General features: G+C 41.1%; 1 protein-coding gene across 7 annotated transcripts; it reads right to left on the minus strand.

The window, feature by feature from the left end:
• Positions 1–218: 218 nt before the first annotated feature.
• HNRNPA2B1 (heterogeneous nuclear ribonucleoprotein A2/B1) lies at positions 219–18,022 on the minus strand. 7 transcript variants are annotated; one of them, XM_075493015.1, is made up of 13 exons: positions 17,828–18,021; positions 12,233–12,343; positions 11,092–11,238; positions 9,430–9,640; positions 9,000–9,101; positions 8,821–8,910; positions 8,228–8,290; positions 7,624–7,743; positions 7,234–7,356; positions 6,087–6,169; positions 5,008–5,932; positions 4,636–4,766; positions 219–3,806 (listed from the first exon to the last, which is right to left on the minus strand). In XM_075493015.1, exons 1-10 carry the CDS (start codon positions 17,855–17,857, stop codon positions 6,108–6,110), a joined length of 1,059 nt encoding a protein of 352 aa, XP_075349130.1. In that variant the 5' UTR covers positions 17,858–18,021; the 3' UTR covers positions 219–3,806; positions 4,636–4,766; positions 5,008–5,932; positions 6,087–6,107. The 7 variants fall into 7 exon arrangements, with proteins under 7 accessions (XP_075349130.1, XP_075349134.1, XP_075349135.1 ...); XM_075493019.1 differs by having other exon boundaries at positions 8,830–8,910; positions 17,828–18,019; XM_075493020.1 differs by lacking the exon at positions 17,828–18,021 and adding an exon at positions 16,295–16,579.
• Positions 18,023–18,037: the final 15 nt, after the last annotated feature.

Consider the following 18,037-nt stretch of genomic DNA (forward strand, 5'->3'; position numbering starts at 1 on the left):
ACATTAATAATGAAAAGTAAGAGGTTATCTGCAAGAGGTCAGAAGGGTCAGATTGAGTATAGAGAGAAACACTGGGTGGTGGGGAAATCACAAAGCACACAGATTATCTTCCCCATTATTGCTGGAGGCAACGCGCACAGGCACCATGGAACAGCATTAGCCGCTAGCTGCTCTCGCATCCATACCTTTTGTAGAGAAGCATCCATTAGAAACAAACACAAGTTTAGTACTTTATTAGAACGCAATTCCGTAAGCAGGGTTTGTGAAATGTAAGGCTGACCACTGATGTACAGGCATACTGCAAATAAAGGCTCACAGAAGAGGCATGGCATACTGCTGTCACGCTACACACGCTTTGAGCGACCACTAACAGTACTGAAGTGCAGCTTTAGCTTCACGTTTTGGTTTTATTCAACAGACTTTGCTTTTTACAGAAGCTAAATTTTACAAACTAAGACTGTTCCTGCTCAAGAGCTTACAATCTAGTTTTAGATGCAGTAAACAGGAGTAAAAAACTTCGAAGAGGAAACAAAGGACAACGCAACTGCATCAAGATCAGTTTGTCAGTTTTAACAGTTCAGTATTTGTCCCAAAATACACACACTATTCATATCTTACGGGAGTCAGAAGTATGGTTGTAATGAGAATCCTGAGGTCAGATTAGGTAGAGGCCTATAAATGAGGCAACAGGACACTTGGCACCAGGTTCTAGTGAACAACTATTTATTAAATAAACCGGAGATGACACATGTAACCATGTGAAGTCTTATTACTGTAGCGTACCCCGTAAAAGCACTGCAACTTGATACCTGCTACACAGCTGCTAGAACTCCATTAAATGCATCAGCCATTGATTTTCATACAAGAATGCCTAAAAACGGACCAAGAGTGAGCAGACCAAGAGGAAGCAAACAGGTGGGGGGAAAAACACGTGTTGGCGAGAACTCAGGGGGAACAGCAATTTTCTAGGACTTGCCCACAAAGTCACCTTGTTCATACAGTAAGCAGTACCAGGAGGTCACAGGAGCTAGTTTGTAAACTACATGGTCCCCAAACGCTGTTTACCTAGTACATTCATAGCAATCTGTCAGGCAAGTCACACCGCCATTGAAAGTTAAACACTGTTTACTTTTACTGTTGATAAACCAGTTCTTGCTTAAACTGGAATAACTTCTGCCGCAATGCAAATCAACACTAGCTGCAAAGCAAGAACACAACTGCTAAAAGGAACAGTATGACTTCCGCCAAAATGGATCAACATTACCCAGGAACACCCTTCCATGTTGCACTCCTGTGCATTCCTACCAGTATCACCGTATACACGAGAAGGGAACCTGGCATCCCCCTTCGGAGGAAAAGTAACAGCACTGCTACGGGATTCAACTTGCATCGTGCACTCTGCTTTGAAAACAAACTGAAACACTAAAGCTACAGGGAATGTGCTGTTTCAGTATGTTCTCAGCAAATCAACCTCTTTCACAAATGTGGTCAAGTTGCCAAAGCAAACTCAGCTGACGGCTCCTTCAAAATTCGTATCTATGGTTTCTGGGGTTTGTTTTTTCTTCCCCAGAACTAGTACGATTTCACCCCCTCAGATGATACATACACTCATCATAAAAAAATGCAATCTTCTTCCCCACATGTGACAAAGTTAAATTCCTGTGAATTTTACAATATTAAGAGCAATTTCTTACATTTTCCTGAACACTTTTCAGCACCTGAAGCACAAGTAATAGAAGTGAATAAAATTCAACTTTCATTGTAAGTAACACAGAGAACCCTAGTATTGACTTCTCTTCACCATGACTTTATAAATTCAAGTCATACACTGTAGTTTTTTGCTCCCATACCAGTTACCAACAAGTTACGTTGTCTTTCACATTCTTCGCTCAGATTGCTGCAGAAAGTGTTTGCTGGGGGCAAGCTGGGCCTAGTACCGACAACCTAATTCTCAGTTCTTAGTACACTGAAACATACTGACTGGCAATGTTACCCTTACTTTGAAAACAGAAAGTCTGCAGAGTGACAGAAAACAAACTTCTTAGAAATCAGAAAAGTATACAATGTCTGCAAATTGAGGACCAGTAATTGACCACACACTGTTGTTTTTATTCAAAGTTGCTACCTTTCAGCATCAAGTTGACTCAAAACAGGGATTTCTCTCACTGAATTCATCAGTAAACACTGTGATTGTCAGTTGCTTTAATTCTTAAGAACGTACCAAGAAAGAAAGGTCATGAAAGTTCAACAGTAAGACAACAGGAAACTTACTCAAATACTCCAAGCTTTCAAGACTTTAAATATCCACTAACTTATTTTTTTGCATACTGCTGTCCCCTATACGCTCCCTTCCCCCATCACCAGTAGATCAAAATTAAAACATCCTCATTATGGAAAATACAACGTACTTCATTCAAGTAAGTTTTAAACCTTGTTGCAAAACTAGGAAGAGTGTAAATATCTCAAACAGAAAGAGAGAAGAATCACTCCCCTTTGAAGTGTGGCGGTTTTTTATGTCATATGAATGTGGACTTGGCAACTGTAAAGAAAAAACTTCCATTAACTAAATCTAAGTTCCAGGAAAGAAGGCAAATTCCTCATCAACTGGTCAACTCATTCTGTTGGAAAGAAGAAAGTAAAGCAGATTTTGTGCGTCTTCATTTTCTGCTTCCGTTGAAGCCCACTGGTTACCTATACAAATATTTCAAAGTTCAACTTAAGAAACACAGAAAAAAAATCATATGTGAATCCTTAAATATATTTTTGAATTATATAAAGAAGGTTAAAGCCATCATGATTCTGCCAAAGCTCACAGAAATTTGAAGTTTCAAATAAACCGTGTATGTAGGTAACAGATTAAAACAGTACAGACTAAAGATACCTTCCCTCAAATACATTCCCAACTGAAGCTTTCCCAAGCTCACATTTCGAGTTTGGTTTGGGTTTTGTTTGGGGTTGTTTTGTTTTGTTTGTTTGTTGGTTGGGTTTTTCCCCCAGATGATGCAGCTATGAGTAATAACAATTCTGGTTCAGCAGGAGCTCTACATTCCATTCAGTCTTTCTCTCTTGATGCTAAAAGCTCTTTACAGGTGAAAAGGATAAAGCTATTGTCCTATCACATTTTGACAAACTGTCTTAAGTGGTTAGTTTCATTAACAGGAAAGGAGGAGATATTTTTATGAAGTGATATAAAACACAGCCAAAAAACTATTTTAAAGCAATTGTGTCCAACAGCAAAAAGATCAGCATTTTTAATTTGCAGCACTGTTTCTCCCAACAGAGAACAGATGCCTATGGTCAGAGATGCAAGTTCTGTGAATACACTTGCCAAGTTGACTTCGTTTTAAATCCACCTCAAAATGGCATGTTTCAAATCATGAAAGGGTCTAAAAGCTCCACATAAACATTATTTAATGTTAGACATACACTAAGTTTTATTAAGCATTACACTAGAACTACTTTGGTATAAAAAATACTTTATTTTAAAGCTATGAAAGTTATAAAAATATGTAGTTAAAACTTTCTACTCACAGAATGTTTGCTATTTTAACATTAGTGATTTGTTTCTCCTAATGAATCTGAATTTTATTCGAAAGGTTTACAAGACATTATTACTATAATTTAAAAAACCCAGCATTACAGGGAGCTGTACTAATTGTGATGTTTTATCAGTACTCATTTAACCTCTAGATTTTTAATGAAGGCAGCAAAAACAACTATTTTCTGATGATACAGAATTTCTTATTTCTTGAAGCGTTTCTGTGGTTGACCACTTCTTCATTAGTTACCTGCAGCATGGCACCTTCCTGCCAAAGAAAAAAAAAGTGTATCTGAAGATGTTTATCACATATGTCTAAACCAAATTACCAATAGGGGAACTTCAGCCATTTTAAAAAAAAAGTATAAGCAGTTCACTGGTGTGTCTAACACAAAAAGGAACAGGACTTTTGTTAGCTGAGTCCACATTCTTCAGTGGGTAGCCTTTTAAAGGCAATGGAACTTTGAAATTAGGGCATTTTTTGGTTGCCCCCTTTTTTTTGGTGGGTTTTGTTGATTTTTATTTAAAAACCAGATCTAGTAGAGTAAGCCACCCTTACTCTGAATAACTCATTACTTGATGAATTTTCATTAATTTGAGGTGCAAACATTCAATGCAGTGAGAATAAGGCTGACTGAATTTGGCACTAAGGTTTATTAGCTGCAAGAACTATAAAAAATGGTGGAAACCTCAACATTCTAGCCAAATTCCAATTTTTGTAATTACATTATACACTTATGAAATACCACCTGCAGTTTCATTTGAAGTTTTCACTTCCCCTCCTAAAGAACTGCTTATGCAGTTGTTAAAAGAATGGACGACACATTCCTTCACAGAGGCAGATGTATTCTGTGGTGCAATTTTTTTCCTTACACGTAAACAGTCTACAGTTACTTGGGAACCTTCAGGATGAAACGTGTTATATAAAATAGATTACAGCAGACAAGACACATAACAACATAGTTCATTTTCAACAGCACAGAACTACCTTCATTGCATTACCTTGCAACCATCATAATGCATAGACTCCCAAGAAAAAATAAAATGTTGCAGGATGCAAAAATAAAGTTGTATGATTTAATTAACTTGTGACCTACCATTTTAACTACCAACACCAGGGATGGAACCCTTGCAAAGCTTTACTAATGGACACTTGCAGGTCTCATTTGTTCAACTGTAGCAGTGTACAGTGGCAGCAGTCTATGCTTGTCCAGGGTTCATATCATAGCTAGATTCCAGTAGGAAAAAAATATGTTAAGTAGCTGAAATTAACAAAAATTTGTTTGTAAAAAATTTAATAATACAAGAAAACAGGATTCACAAATTTCTTTTCAATTGGTAATTGTTAACTCAATTCATTGCTATGTTAAACTACATAAAGATAATCACTATACTGAAAGAATACTGTCAAACAATATTAGTTTCTTGGTTTTGGAACATTAAGAAAGGAAAAGTAAATAAGATCTTACCTAAAGAAGTTTAACTGAAGCTTAGAACTATTTTGCTCTACACCCTCAGCCTTCGTTGGCATCCTTATAAACTACTGTAGTTAAAGCTTTGCAGAAATACAGCGCAGCTTTTTAAGACTGGCTGAACTTAGTGACGTTTTCAAGAGTTCTCTTGTACTAGACCTGTGTCCCTGGAAGAGTACCTCGCTGGGGATATTTCCTTTCCTTGCCATTGAAGAAGCAGCATCTAAAAGATCTAAAAAGGTGTTTCTCCTTGCAGAGATATCCCTTAAGTTATCTAGATATTTTAAACCTGATCATTTACAGACAACATACTTTTTTCTGACCAGCATTTAATTTTACATGTACAACAATAGCTTTATATTATTTGTGGGACCTTATACTACCCACTCCTTGCCTTATTTTACAATATTAAAAAAAAAATCTAAAATTACACAATATTTCCTTTAGAATTATTTTATTAAATCATAAATGTACAACAGCTTCTTAACTCTACACACGCACTTAAATTTTTAAAAGGAAAACGTTATGTCTTATTACACCATGATCCTGGCTAATAGCTTTTCAAAACTTTGAGGAAAATCTTAAAAAAGGTTTCACATGTCACCTGAAACTTACAAATTTAACATTATCAAAGGAATGCTTCTACACTTACAAAGACCACTAGAAAGAAACAACAATTAAAAAGCTAAGAAACTGTCTCAAAGGCATTTTTACAATCCTTCCTCCACAGTAAGGTAATGTTATTAAATAATCCAAATCCATTCACAAAATGGCTCTCTGCATCTGCTCTGGTGTCTTCTGCCATATCACTGCATATTTATGCATGACTGAGATAAGTGTTTCCTTAACATTGTTATTTCGATAACCTGAAGCTGTTCTGTTACCTCTGGGCTCTCATCCTCTCCTATTTATACAGTGAAGCCTGTTTCAACAGAAGTAAAGAGTAAAAAAATAGGTTATGAAATTATTCATCTAACCATTTTTTAAAGGAAAGATAATATGATCCTAAAAAGCTTTTAACTCCTGCAGCTACTCTCAAGAATCACTGCAATTTTAACACTTATAAACATACTTACCCATGGCATGCTTGCAGAAACTCAATAACGGCTCCTCCCTCCATATCCACCACTTCCTCCACTACCCCCTGGACCATAGTTTCCTGCAATTGCAGAAAAAGAAGAAACAGAACAGTTACATCAGTACATTTTTTTAAATCTAGGAATGCTTTTAATTCCATAGGAAGATTAACATCCCCTTTACTTCCACAGACAACATACACAACGAAGATTTTAACATTTCACTGTCTTCCTCTAAATAACCTCCAAGAACTGGCACAAGAACTACATGCTGAAATATTAAGAAGATTCAACAGTGTCACATGTGATTTGATGTGCTGTACCATCTAGAACCTGTGAGGGCTGACTTTATTTGCATGCTAAACCTTACAAGGAAGGCCTTCGTGTTTCAGTTTCTGTTTCACAAGCTTTACACACGATATTAAGTAAGATTTAGACAACAAAAAGCAGAAAGTGTAAGAAAAAAGTGACACTACAATAAAAGTGGGGGGAAAAGAAATCCCAGCAAGTTTAGTGGACATTAATTAGACTCTCTACAAATAGTGTGAGCTGATAGCAAAGAACATGAAACTTGGCTAAAATCTTTACAGACTGGAAACTGCAAAACATTTAATAATTTTCTGGAAAAAATTAGTATCTTGTAATTTAGCTTTTAAAAAATAATAGTAGTAATAATAATTTTCACCAAGACAAGCTTTACAGTCTCAGGATAAGAAATTGTAGACAACTTGCAGAAAGAACATGGGCACTGCAGCCCATCTATTGCAGAAGTTATCCAATTTCTACATATCGATCTTACAATCACAGAATGGTTTGGGTTGGAAGGGACCTTTAAAGGTCATCTAGTTCTAACCCCCCTGCCAAGGGCAGGGACATCTTTCACTAGACCAGGTTGGTTCAAAGCCCCATCCAACCTGACCTTGAACACTTCTTCCAGGGATGGGGCATCCACAGCTTCTCTGGGCAACCTGTTCCAGTGCCTCACAACCCTCACTGTAAAGAATTTCTTCCTTGTATCTAATATTAATCTACCCTCTTTTAGTTCAAAACAGTCACCCCTTGTCCTATCTTCCCATCCATCTCCCCAAAAGACTAAAAGCCCACCCACTCTGTTTGGCTCCAAGGCAAGTCAGGGCATATACATTACCTCCACCATATGGTCCCCCCATGTTCCTGCTGCCACCAAAATTTCCACTCTTCATTGGACCGTAATTTGAAGGTTGTTGGTTGTAGTTTCCAAAATCATTATAGTTTCCACTTCCGTAATTGCCTGCATTATCAACGCAAAAGTGGAGAAATACCTAGATGAGCTAAAATGCATATGGCACTCAAAGTTACCTCATTATTAGAATTTTAAATAAAGTACAAAATCACACAGGTATTCCAGCAGTGTATGCAACAAACTGCTTTTTCATACTATTTGGAAAACAAGAGCTTCCTTAGACAACATTTACACCCCCACGGACCCCCCCCATCCTCAAGTAACTTGCACTAATTTACAACTGAAATGCTTGGTCATTTCAAGCCAGTAGGTTACCTCCTCCATAGTTGTCATAACCACCTCCATAGCCCCCACCCTGGTTGCCATATCCAGGTCCTCCTCCACCATATCCTCCTCTTCCTCCTCCGTAACCAGGACTGCCACCAAAGTTGCCACCTATGACAATATAATCCTTTAAAATAAACTTTTCAGTGTAGAAGGCAACCAAATTCTACAGAATCAGGGGGTATTTTTCTGTTTAGAAGTCTATAGGGGAAGAAAAGGGTAGGAGTTTTGTAAAGAAATTTCTATGAACGCTATTTTTAAAGGCACATACTAACTCCTACCCTAACTGAACTGTGACCAAAACCCACCAGTCAGACTGCCTAAGAGCCTCAATTAAAAGTCTTAATTAAAAATCTTTATTTTTCAGGAAATTTAAGAAACACTGCTATTCTAAAGAAAAGAAAAGGGCATGGTTGTCCAAGAAATAACCATACAATTTACCTTATAAAGGTTTAACATCAGCCAACAGCCATGTGTGCTTCTTAAAGCCAACAAAATGGCTTTGGCAATTAATATAAATTTTATACAAATGGTAAGTGAATGTGAAAATGTTTCGGAATGAGAGAAAAAACAACCACCACAAAAGTAAACTAACCTCCAGGTCCTCCACCATATCCGTTGTACCCATCACCAAACCCACGGCCACTTCCATATCCATCTGTTGGAGAAAAAAAACCCCAAAGTATTTCAATTCACTTGTAGCAAACTAACTCAATTCTCAAACCCCCGTGACCTTAAGGACCAAATCTCAGAGATTATTGATTAAGCGCACATACACTTGAACTTAGAAAAAGATGTGAAATAACACATCCAATCATTGCTCTACATCTTCTGTTTTCTTGCATTTGTAAGGTATCCAGTTTTAGTTTTGGACATAGCCCTTCCACTGTAAAGGTCAGGCAAGTGCTGCATAGAATTACAGAGGAGAAATCTCTGAATCCCTTAACAAAAATTATTAAATTTAGGTTAATTTTGGCTTTTAATAAAATCCTTAAAAACAAAAACACTTCATTTCACTGAATATCCACGTAATCAATCTGTGTACTACAGAAGAGGTTTGCAAGTTATTTTTCCCAAAAATTCTCTAACTGCTACAGCTGCATTTAAATTAAACAGCAGTAGCTTACAAACTTACCCAGAACCACAAAGACAGTATAAATAAGGAAAAAAAAAAAGCTACAAACATGCCTGTCTTACCGGCTCCCCCTCTGAAATTGCTGCCAGGTCCTGGACCAAAGTTGCCACCACCTCCACGCGCATCACCAAAACCGAAGTTCCCTGTAACAGTTTAACATTTATAAGCGGTGAGATCATGGAAAGTGAACACAAAAATCAACCACAAACCATTAACCGTTACTTGTACATACCTCCTCTCCCACTTCTAGAATTTTGAACTTCCTGCATTTCCTGTCTAGAGAGAGCTTTCCTTACTTCTGCATTATGGCCATTGATGGTGTGATACTTCTGCACTGTAACCACATCAATTAAGATAGCATCAGCATTTAAGTACTGATCTGGCAACAAATAAGAATATCGGGCTTCCAAAAATGAAGTAATTTCCAAATTAATCCATACATACTCCGTATCATTTAAAAAACCCAAAATACCATATGATTTTTAAGCAAAGTCACCAGTACTTACTTAAAATACATGTTCCCACACAATTCACCAGAACTATGACGTAGCAAATATTCATGCACCTAACTAATCCCATTATCTCTTTAGTTTAGCTTTACACAATTACCACAACTGCAAGGATTAATACTATCAAATGAGAGTGAAACGAAGCTTACTTACATACAATTTTATCCACAGGATCATGGTCATCAAATGTAACAAATCCAAACCCTCTCTTTTTACCAGACTGTCTGTCAGTAATGATTTCAATAGTGTCGATTTTTCCGTATTCCTCAAAGTAGTCACGAAGGTGGTGCTCTTCAGTGTCCTCTTTAATACCACCAACAAATAGTTTTTTCACAGTAACATGAGCACCAGGTTTTCCAGATTCCTATTAAAAGAACCCTTTAAATTACCACAAAGAAAAACAATTTAACAAATGACTATTTTGCCACGATGTCAGGAATAGAATACTGATAAACTAAGCTTTTTCAAGCACTCAGGCAGCCCTCTTACGATGCATGTCCCTGCAACCTTGTCTGGGGGGGCCTTCTGGGAGAGAAGTAACATGGGGGTTTTTCCTCCCCCCTTTACGTCAAAGCCTTAAAAACTCTGAAAAAGATACAGATAAAAGTGCTATGAAATGCATAGAAGTACATAAAAAGCCTTTAAACATATTTAGAGAAAACCTAAGATCAACTGTTTGAAAGAACTGCAAGTATTTAGTAACTTAAACTAGAGCACAATTTTTGTAACTGAAACAAAGATATGTCAGCTTCCTCTGCCCATTTCCCCAACAGCAATGAAACCCACATTCCGCTCATATCAACAGCAACGGTCCTTCAACCTCAGCGAATCCACAGCTATGCGTTTTAACCCCTATTCAAAGTATGAAGGCACTCCTCACATTAATGGGTTACTTTGAGCATGATACCCAAGCTGCTGCACTAGGTAGGAATGACTTATTCCTAAAGCTTAGAAATAGCTTTGTGTGTATAAACAGTATGCATGTATGCTGCTTTAATTACCTTTTTCCAAATGCTAACCAACCCTGTATTCTTCAGGGAATTGAAACAAAACTGGGACAGCTAACAGGGGTACCAGTGGCTACAATTTCCATTTCCCTTGACCTCTGGGACAGCTCATTCAATTCCAGTTCATCAGTCCAAATGCACTCAACACCTGAGTCCAACCTTAAACTGGTAAGCCCTCCCAGAGCTCCCACAACGTGGTAAACAGTAGCCACCGAGAATCTGCACTTGCTCCTCAAGTACCTCTGTGCCACAGTAACCTGGCTGAAAAGCTTACAGGTGCACTGCATTCCTGTGCACACATCTAATTTGTACCCTGAAGTTTAAAACCAAATATACCTGGGGCTAAAACCAGGGTAGTCCCAAGATGATTTTGTACACCACCACTGGAAAAAAGAAGAGTTTCTCTACTACAGTCTCTATTTTTAGTCGCTTCAGTTATATAGCTTTTAGAAATACCCAGAAAGATCTTTGAAGAGAGTCAGGGGAGATTGACAGGAGTTTATTAATTGGAGGTTTAGTAACAGTAATCATTCCAGAGAAGAGTTAGTTTGCAATATGCGTAATTACAGGCATTCAACATGTTTTCACTAACAAAACTTTCAGGCCCCAGTTGCGTCCCTTGCAAACATGATTCTACAACCACAGTAACTTAATAATTCACTGTAATAATAGACATTTATGTAGTAGTGTCATTTAACAGACCAAAAGTGTGGGAAATAGTGCCCCAACTACAGCCTTTTAACTAGAGAATTTAAACCCAGTTCTTTTTCAAAGCATGAAAAGTATCTTCTTTCAAAGCCATACTTACCTCTCTAGCCACAGCTCTCTTAGGCTCAACCACCCTTCCATCAATTGTGTGAGGTCTTGCAGCCATGGCTGCATCAACTTCAGCCATGGAGGAGAATGTTACAAAACCAAACCCCCTTGATCTTTTGCTTGCAGGATCCCTCATTACCTAAAAATAATAAAACACATTTAAACCATTTCTACCTGCCTCATGTTAAGCTTAACACTAACAACATTTGGAGAAAACATGTAAACTTAATTTACACTTTCCTTGATTTGATTTCAAAACACAATTATAATAAAGTAGCAGGCTATGCTGATTAGGTACATGAATGGCACTGCTTAGCATCACAGAAATTCAAACCATTGCTGTCCTCTAAGACTCTACCTATAACTCAGAAATGCTGCTGTATCAGTGATGTATGTTTATATTTGTTTTCTCAAAAAAAACCAAACAAAAACAAAACACAAAAACGCACAAAAACCCCAACCCAAACACATAAGTTCTTTTACGCTTTCTGAAGACCACAGACTTTCAATTTGTGTTATGAAATATGTGTCTACTGCTCCCAAAGCAAATTCAGTGGAGGAACTTCTGCAAGAGTCACCGTCCCTAGAGGCATTTAAAGGACATGCAGAAGGAGCGCTTAGGTACATGGTTTAGCGGTGGACTTGGCAGTGTCAGGTTTACAGTTGGACTTGATGATCTTAAGGGTCTTTTCCAACCTAAATGATTCTATGAAAACATCACACAGAAAGACATCCTTTTCCAGCTTTATTGAGGCTGCTTACCGTGATATCAGCTTTCTGCCAAAGGTTACCAATCACACAGATATAACAGAGCTCTGTGTAAGCACTCCCTAATGCACTTCAGCCAACGACACCCAAGTTAATTTTAAACTGCTGAAATCAGTGGTTCGATATAATCTGGAATATTTTACAAGAAACAGATTGTGACTGCTCCTTAGCTCTATCAACAGAGTTTGCAAGGGAAAGTCTGTGCATAGCTTCAATGGACTGAATTATGTATAAACCAACCAACTGTGCACTTAAGAAAATTTAATATTCCATCTTTTTATTAAGCTATCCAGGAAACAAGCTCCCCACTTTTACAATTTCTAAACATTCTATGCCATCATTGCGCAATAGTATGGCAAACTTACCACACAGTCTGTAAGCTTTCCCCATTGCTCATAGTAACTCCTCAAGCTTTCCTCTGTTGTTTCAAAGCTTAAGCCGCCAATAAACAGTTTGCGGAACTGCTCCTTTTCCCTCTATCACAGAAAAGAAGATTACATTAATATAATTAACAATACTCCCTCTGCATCAGCATAATTAGACAGCAAGAAAGATTTTCTTAAGTGTCAAAAACTTTCAGTAAGACCTATTTTTCAAAATTAGGCTTGGCCCTTCTAAGTGTTCTACCACTATTCAAGAAATGAAGCAATTTATGCAATTCTGTGGGTCCACTTTTACGACACAGATTTTAATAATGTGCTTCTTCCCATCTCTCCCTCCAAATATTAAGAACAAAGGACCACACTCAAAGACTTCCAGAATAGTCCTCTCACAGATCTTGAGGAGATGCTTTTTAAAGAAAAGGAAAATAAAAACAAACCCAGAAGTTCTCATTACAGATAATATGAATTAATTCATACTGTCCGATTCTATTCCAGGTGGCATTTATTTTTAAAAACCATTCTGGCTCAAATTGTTGTACATGAATACTATAATGCTATTTACCCAAGGCATTAAAAATAAATTAAGATAAGGCTAGAAATGTTCTAAAATGGGTTGCAGGTTCACATTTTCTCATTAATTATTAAAATGAATGAAAGCCAGAGCATCTGTAAGATTAATCTGGGATTCTGCACCACTGGAATTAGCAGTAAACCTATCCACCCTCAACAGCAGCAGTATCAAAACTAAGTGGACTCCCTTTAAAACAGAAAAGTGAATAATACATATTTGCATATGTATCCACTAATATAAATTATGCTTTCACTAAGACTTTGTTCTATTACGTTTCAGAGAAATTATCATTGCGGTTGTTCAGCAAAAATTTCTGCTGTGATGACAAGTATGTAATTAAAAAAACCCAGGACCAATAATGAGGTATTACATTTACTATTTTGTACATGGTATTATACCAAAGCAGGAAGGACAACCTTCCAACCTCTACCAGTTAAAAATACTTTTATACTAGCTTTTTATACTAAGTAGGCATCATAATTGGCATTTTCTACACACAATAGCATCACTAGATCATACATTTTGCAATTTCATGTCAAACAGCAACAATTAAAAAAAAAAAAAGGACACTAAAAAAGTAGTTCCCTTCCACAAAATTTAAGATTTCAGAATGTTATTTGAAAGAGAACTGTCCTGCTAGGGACAAAACTCAAATACAATGATTACTTCAGTGTTATACTGTTAACTAATTTTAAAAATCAAGAAATCTGCTTGGGTGTTTAGTTTTGTGTTTTCTTTACGGTGGTGGTTGTTTTTTAAACAACCCAAACACTGCATATTTAGCTGTAACTGACAAACACAACATGACCAACTACACACTGAGCATTAAGATAAATGTAAAAAGGAAATTAGACAACCCGTGACAAACAATGAGATTTGGAAAATAAGCAAAATAGTTCAGTGCACAAATGCTTTTAAAAGTATTAAGGCAATCTGCATGTAGACCAACATGTTTTCTGAGGTTGTCCAAGGCAGGCCTGGATCTAGATGCATGTAACAGGAAGACAATTACTGTAGGTAGTACCGAATCAGTTTATGTTCAAAATGCATCACCTTATTACCAGTTTGAGATGCTGCAGTCTGACAAGAAGTCAGTCATTAGAAAAATAAACTTTTTCCCCCCAATAATAAATACGTTACGTCAAGTTTCCTTTCACCTCATCTCTTAAAAGGAATAAAGGAAAGGATGCCGCATACCAGACTTGGACTAAAAAGTCATACGCTGCCAAGTCATACTGTAATTTATAATTTGAGTAGGCTAGCACAGAAATTTTAAGCAACAATACTTCCAAAAAAATCCTCCCTTCAAATTACTTCATTTCTGCTGCTTGAAAATGAGGGACTACTTGCTACAGTTTCACAGGCCCACAAAAGAGACTTTTTCCTATATGATCAATTGTCATGCATCTAATAATGCACATCTATATTCTTAGAAAAACATGAGAGTCAAGCAAATTAGTAGGCAGGTAAGGCTTTTCCAGTAAATGTTAGCTTTGCCTTTGAAAACAGTTATAAACATGTAAATGAAACTCAAGGAAAGAATGGAATCTATCAGCTGTAACAACTGCATTTGTTTTTGAAAGGGCAAACATACACCACACATTACTAATAAACATTAAACAGAATAATAACACACTTTACAGATGTATAAGTAGATTACACTTAGAAACTGTAATCTACCATGTATTAAGTGTCATGCAGTACATGCCCTACCCAGAACAACATCGAGACACCACACACGTCAGGACACAACAATAACAAAATTCACTACCAGTTCTTCAATTAAAACCACTGTGTGAAAGTATCATAAACATGTTCCACTAATACATGCACAGCCTCTGGACGTAGGAGGCCATCTGTCTCAAATCTGTCAGTTTTAAGATCTGGTTAGTCTAGCATTAACCTCCCACCAGGGTCCAGAGAGCTCTGACTGTCTGAAGTTTATGCTGACGTTATAAAATGTATGATAAAAATTATTATCACTGCAGTCCCTCTCAGAATCTTGATGAAAATCCTCATTCGGTAAAAACAACCCCCCCCACACAAACAACCCACCCCCGCCAAGGCCCACAATACAAAAGCTGGCAGAAAAACCTCTTTCAAGATTTCCATAGTAGCCTCTGTAGCAGGAATGGAGTGCAAGAGGAAATCTTTACGAACTCAGTAGAATATTCATTAGTGCTTATTTTAAGCCTTCCTTCACAGACTTAAAGCAACACTTCAAAAGACTGGAAAATGCGTAGCCTTTGCTGGAAAATTCATCATCGCAGCAAGGAAATGTGTTTTATATAGCAATAAAGTGTGTACAAATACTCCAAGCTGACCGCAGACTTCTGCAGAGTTAAGAACCCGAGTAACAAAAACGGTTAACAGAGATAAGCGAGCAGGATCTCTGAACTACTATGGCTAAGCCCGCCAAAATGAAAGCTGGGTTTATTGGCCCCGAACTAGAAAGACACTACTCTCCCTCTCCAAGGGCCCCGTTAGCCCCTATACATTCTACAGGGCTTTGCAATCCATCAGCCTAGTTCTCCCCCTTCCCCCGCCCCCGCAGCCTGATGTTATCAGGAGTGAAGCGGTTACCGTGCCGGCTCCGCCATGTGGCGGATATCAGGAAAACAAGGGCCCCCACAGCTAGAAGGGGAAAATGGCGTCCAGAAGCAGCCGTCGCCTCCAGGGACAGCGATGCGGCGGGCAGGAAAGAACTTCTGGAAGCACCGACCCCAGATGAAAAAAAAACAAAAGATAAATAACCCCAGGGTCCTCGGGCTAAACAGAAACCAAGCGCTGCAAACCGCTTCTAGCGTGCACCTACACACGCTGTACCAGGAAGAGCTTGCAAGCGCCGTTTTCCGCCCCCGCAGATACTAGACGACTACAGCTGCCTGCCTGCCTGCCTGCCCGCCTCGCAGCCCCTACTGCCCTCCCGCCTTAGCCGCTTTCTCATCCTCGGAGCGATCTTCACCGCCTCACGCACAAGCGAGTCTCGGCGCCGCCATTTTACCCCTCCCCCTTGCCACCGCCATTACTACCAGCGCCACCACAGCCGGTCGGCACCTCGCAGGGCAAAGGCGACCCCCCGGATCGCGCATCGACTGACCTCCATAGCCGTGTGACCCCCCTCCTCCCGCGCCACCTTAACGGCAGCTCGGCTAACGGGTACGTCAAGTGATTTAAGAACTCGCCACCCGCCATGCACGGCTACCGCAGCTTCCGCCTCCTCTCTCGGCTGCGCACCAGCCCCAACCGCCGCTTCCAGAACCTTCCTCCCCACTAACGTTTCCTCAGCGGAAAGACATCCAGCCCCCTACCCGCGGTGCACCGACCGGGAGTCAGCAGCGGCACCCGGACCTGCGCTGACAGGGGCTCAACCCCACTCGTAACGCCCAGACCCAGAAAAATTCACTCCGTACGCATAACCAAACGTGCCACCCTCCTTAAAAGCAAACTCTGAATTTTCCCTTTTCACGTACCATATTCTTCATGGTTTACGTATTCCTGCTTGAGACTACCGTACAACTGCTCAGTAATGGCTGCCTTAACTGTTACGTAATTTGAAATTCAGCTCCACGTAGTGCTAGCGCCCTCCTTCTCCAGCCCAGGCTCGCTTCTGAGGTTTTAGTTTAAAAAAAAAAAAAGGCTTGAATCTAGAGCTTAAATATCTCCAAAGGGGCAGCAGTTCTGTATAACGCCCCTACGTGTTTTTATCACGTAATAGAAAGTCATCAACTCCGTTGGTAATGGCTGTCTCCGAAATGAGCCGAAGAAGCCGTCGTCGTCGAGCTTATCCGCTTCGACAGTCGCCGGAAAAAGCCGAAGTGGGAATGCAAGCCCATTCGACTCCCTTCGGCAATTTCCGGAATTTGCCGAAGCAGACAAGAATGGCGCTCAGAAGCTGATCGGCAATTTCCGGAGAAAAAGACGCAGCAGTCATCGACTATCCAGCTCGTTCGGCAATTTCCGACAACGGAAGAGACTCGCAATACATGCCCGAGAGGAGCCGAAACGGCCCCGATCGCGATTGGCACAGTGTCGCTTTTTTTTCCGGAAATTGCCGAACGGCCCCGAAGGCTCAAACCTCAAAGCGAGGAGTTATAATTAGCTGAAGGCGGCCTCGTATCGTCGTCGTCGTGTTCCCCCCCCCTCCCCTTGCCCTCCCCGCGGCCACCTGTGGTACTGGGAGGGAGCGGGTGGGAGCCGAGCGAAGCGCACCCCCGAAGTCTCCCCCTGGGGTTGGCGGCCTGGCCCCTTCCCCCTTCGCCCGGGCAGGAGGAAGTGATAACTACCCAGATTTTGGCGCCAGCGCCGACACACCGCGGGGGCCCGGGAGCCAGCGGAGGGAAGCGGACTTCGCCGCAGCCTGCTCCGCTCTACCCCGCACCGCCGACATCGGGCGCGCTGCCCGCTTCGGCACTCTGTTCTTCCTTCCTTCCTTCCCTCCCTCCCTTTTTCTCTCTTCGGCGGCACCACACGCACCGCGACAAAGGGTGAGTGCTGCCGCCCCGCGCACCAGGGAAATGGCGCTGGAGCTGCTCCTTTCTTCCCGCCCCCTCTTCTCCCCCCTCCCCCCCAGCTCCCGGGGAAAGCCAAGCGCGGATCCACCCGCGGCTCCTCACCCGCAGCGAAGCCTCCCCAGCCGACTCGTGCCCCTTTTCCCACTAATAAAAGAGTTTTCGAGCTCCCCCCGGTGCCTCTCGAGCCCCCTTCCCTCCCCCCGCGCCCTCGCTAACAAGTAGGCCTCCCCGCCGCAACGCGGGAAATGGCCGCGCTCCAAACGGCCCCCTCAGCCACGCCGCAACGAGCTTCAAACCCACCCCGGCGGTCCCTGCCCGCCCTCCCCGCTCCCGGGGCTCGCCGGGGCCGCTCTCCCGCACCAACTGAGGGCCTCGCTCCGCGGCGGGCGGCGCCCGCTCCGGCCCAACGCGCCCTCATGGCGGCGGCCATCATGGCGGCTGCAGTTACCGGGCGCCGCGGGCCCGCTCCCCCGCCCGCCGCCCCCGGCTCACCCAGTCGCTTTCTCTGTCGCCGCGAGGCATCTTCCTTCTTTTGGACGCCTGACGCGGTCCTGCGCTAGCCCCCCGTTGGAGAGACGTCTTGGCCCCCCTCCTGTGCTGGCGGCGACGACGGTAGGAGGTTGCAGCTCGCGCGTAGGCGGCGTCGTGCGCTCTGCCCCGTCAGTCGCCGGCGCGCAGTGCTCGGCCAGCCCAGCCCCGCCA

The sequence above is a fragment of the Mycteria americana genome, chromosome 2 (genome assembly GCF_035582795.1).
Source record: "Mycteria americana isolate JAX WOST 10 ecotype Jacksonville Zoo and Gardens chromosome 2, USCA_MyAme_1.0, whole genome shotgun sequence".
In the NCBI taxonomy this organism is placed as follows: Eukaryota; Metazoa; Chordata; class Aves; order Ciconiiformes; family Ciconiidae; genus Mycteria; species Mycteria americana.

What these genes read in the sequence shown, in the direction of transcription:
- HNRNPA2B1 (XM_075493017.1), bottom strand. Translation starts at nt 17,857, where the DNA reads ATGCCTCGCGGCGACAGAGAAAGCGACTGG. An exon ending in TTCTAGAAGTGGGAGAGGAG is followed by an intron (nt 8,911 to 8,999) that starts GTATGTACAAGT and finishes AAACTGTTACAG; the next exon opens with GGAACTTCGGTTTTGGTGAT. An exon ending in TTATGACAACTATGGAGGAG is followed by an intron (nt 7,357 to 7,623) that starts GTAACCTACTGG and finishes TTGATAATGCAG; the next exon opens with GCAATTACGGAAGTGGAAAC.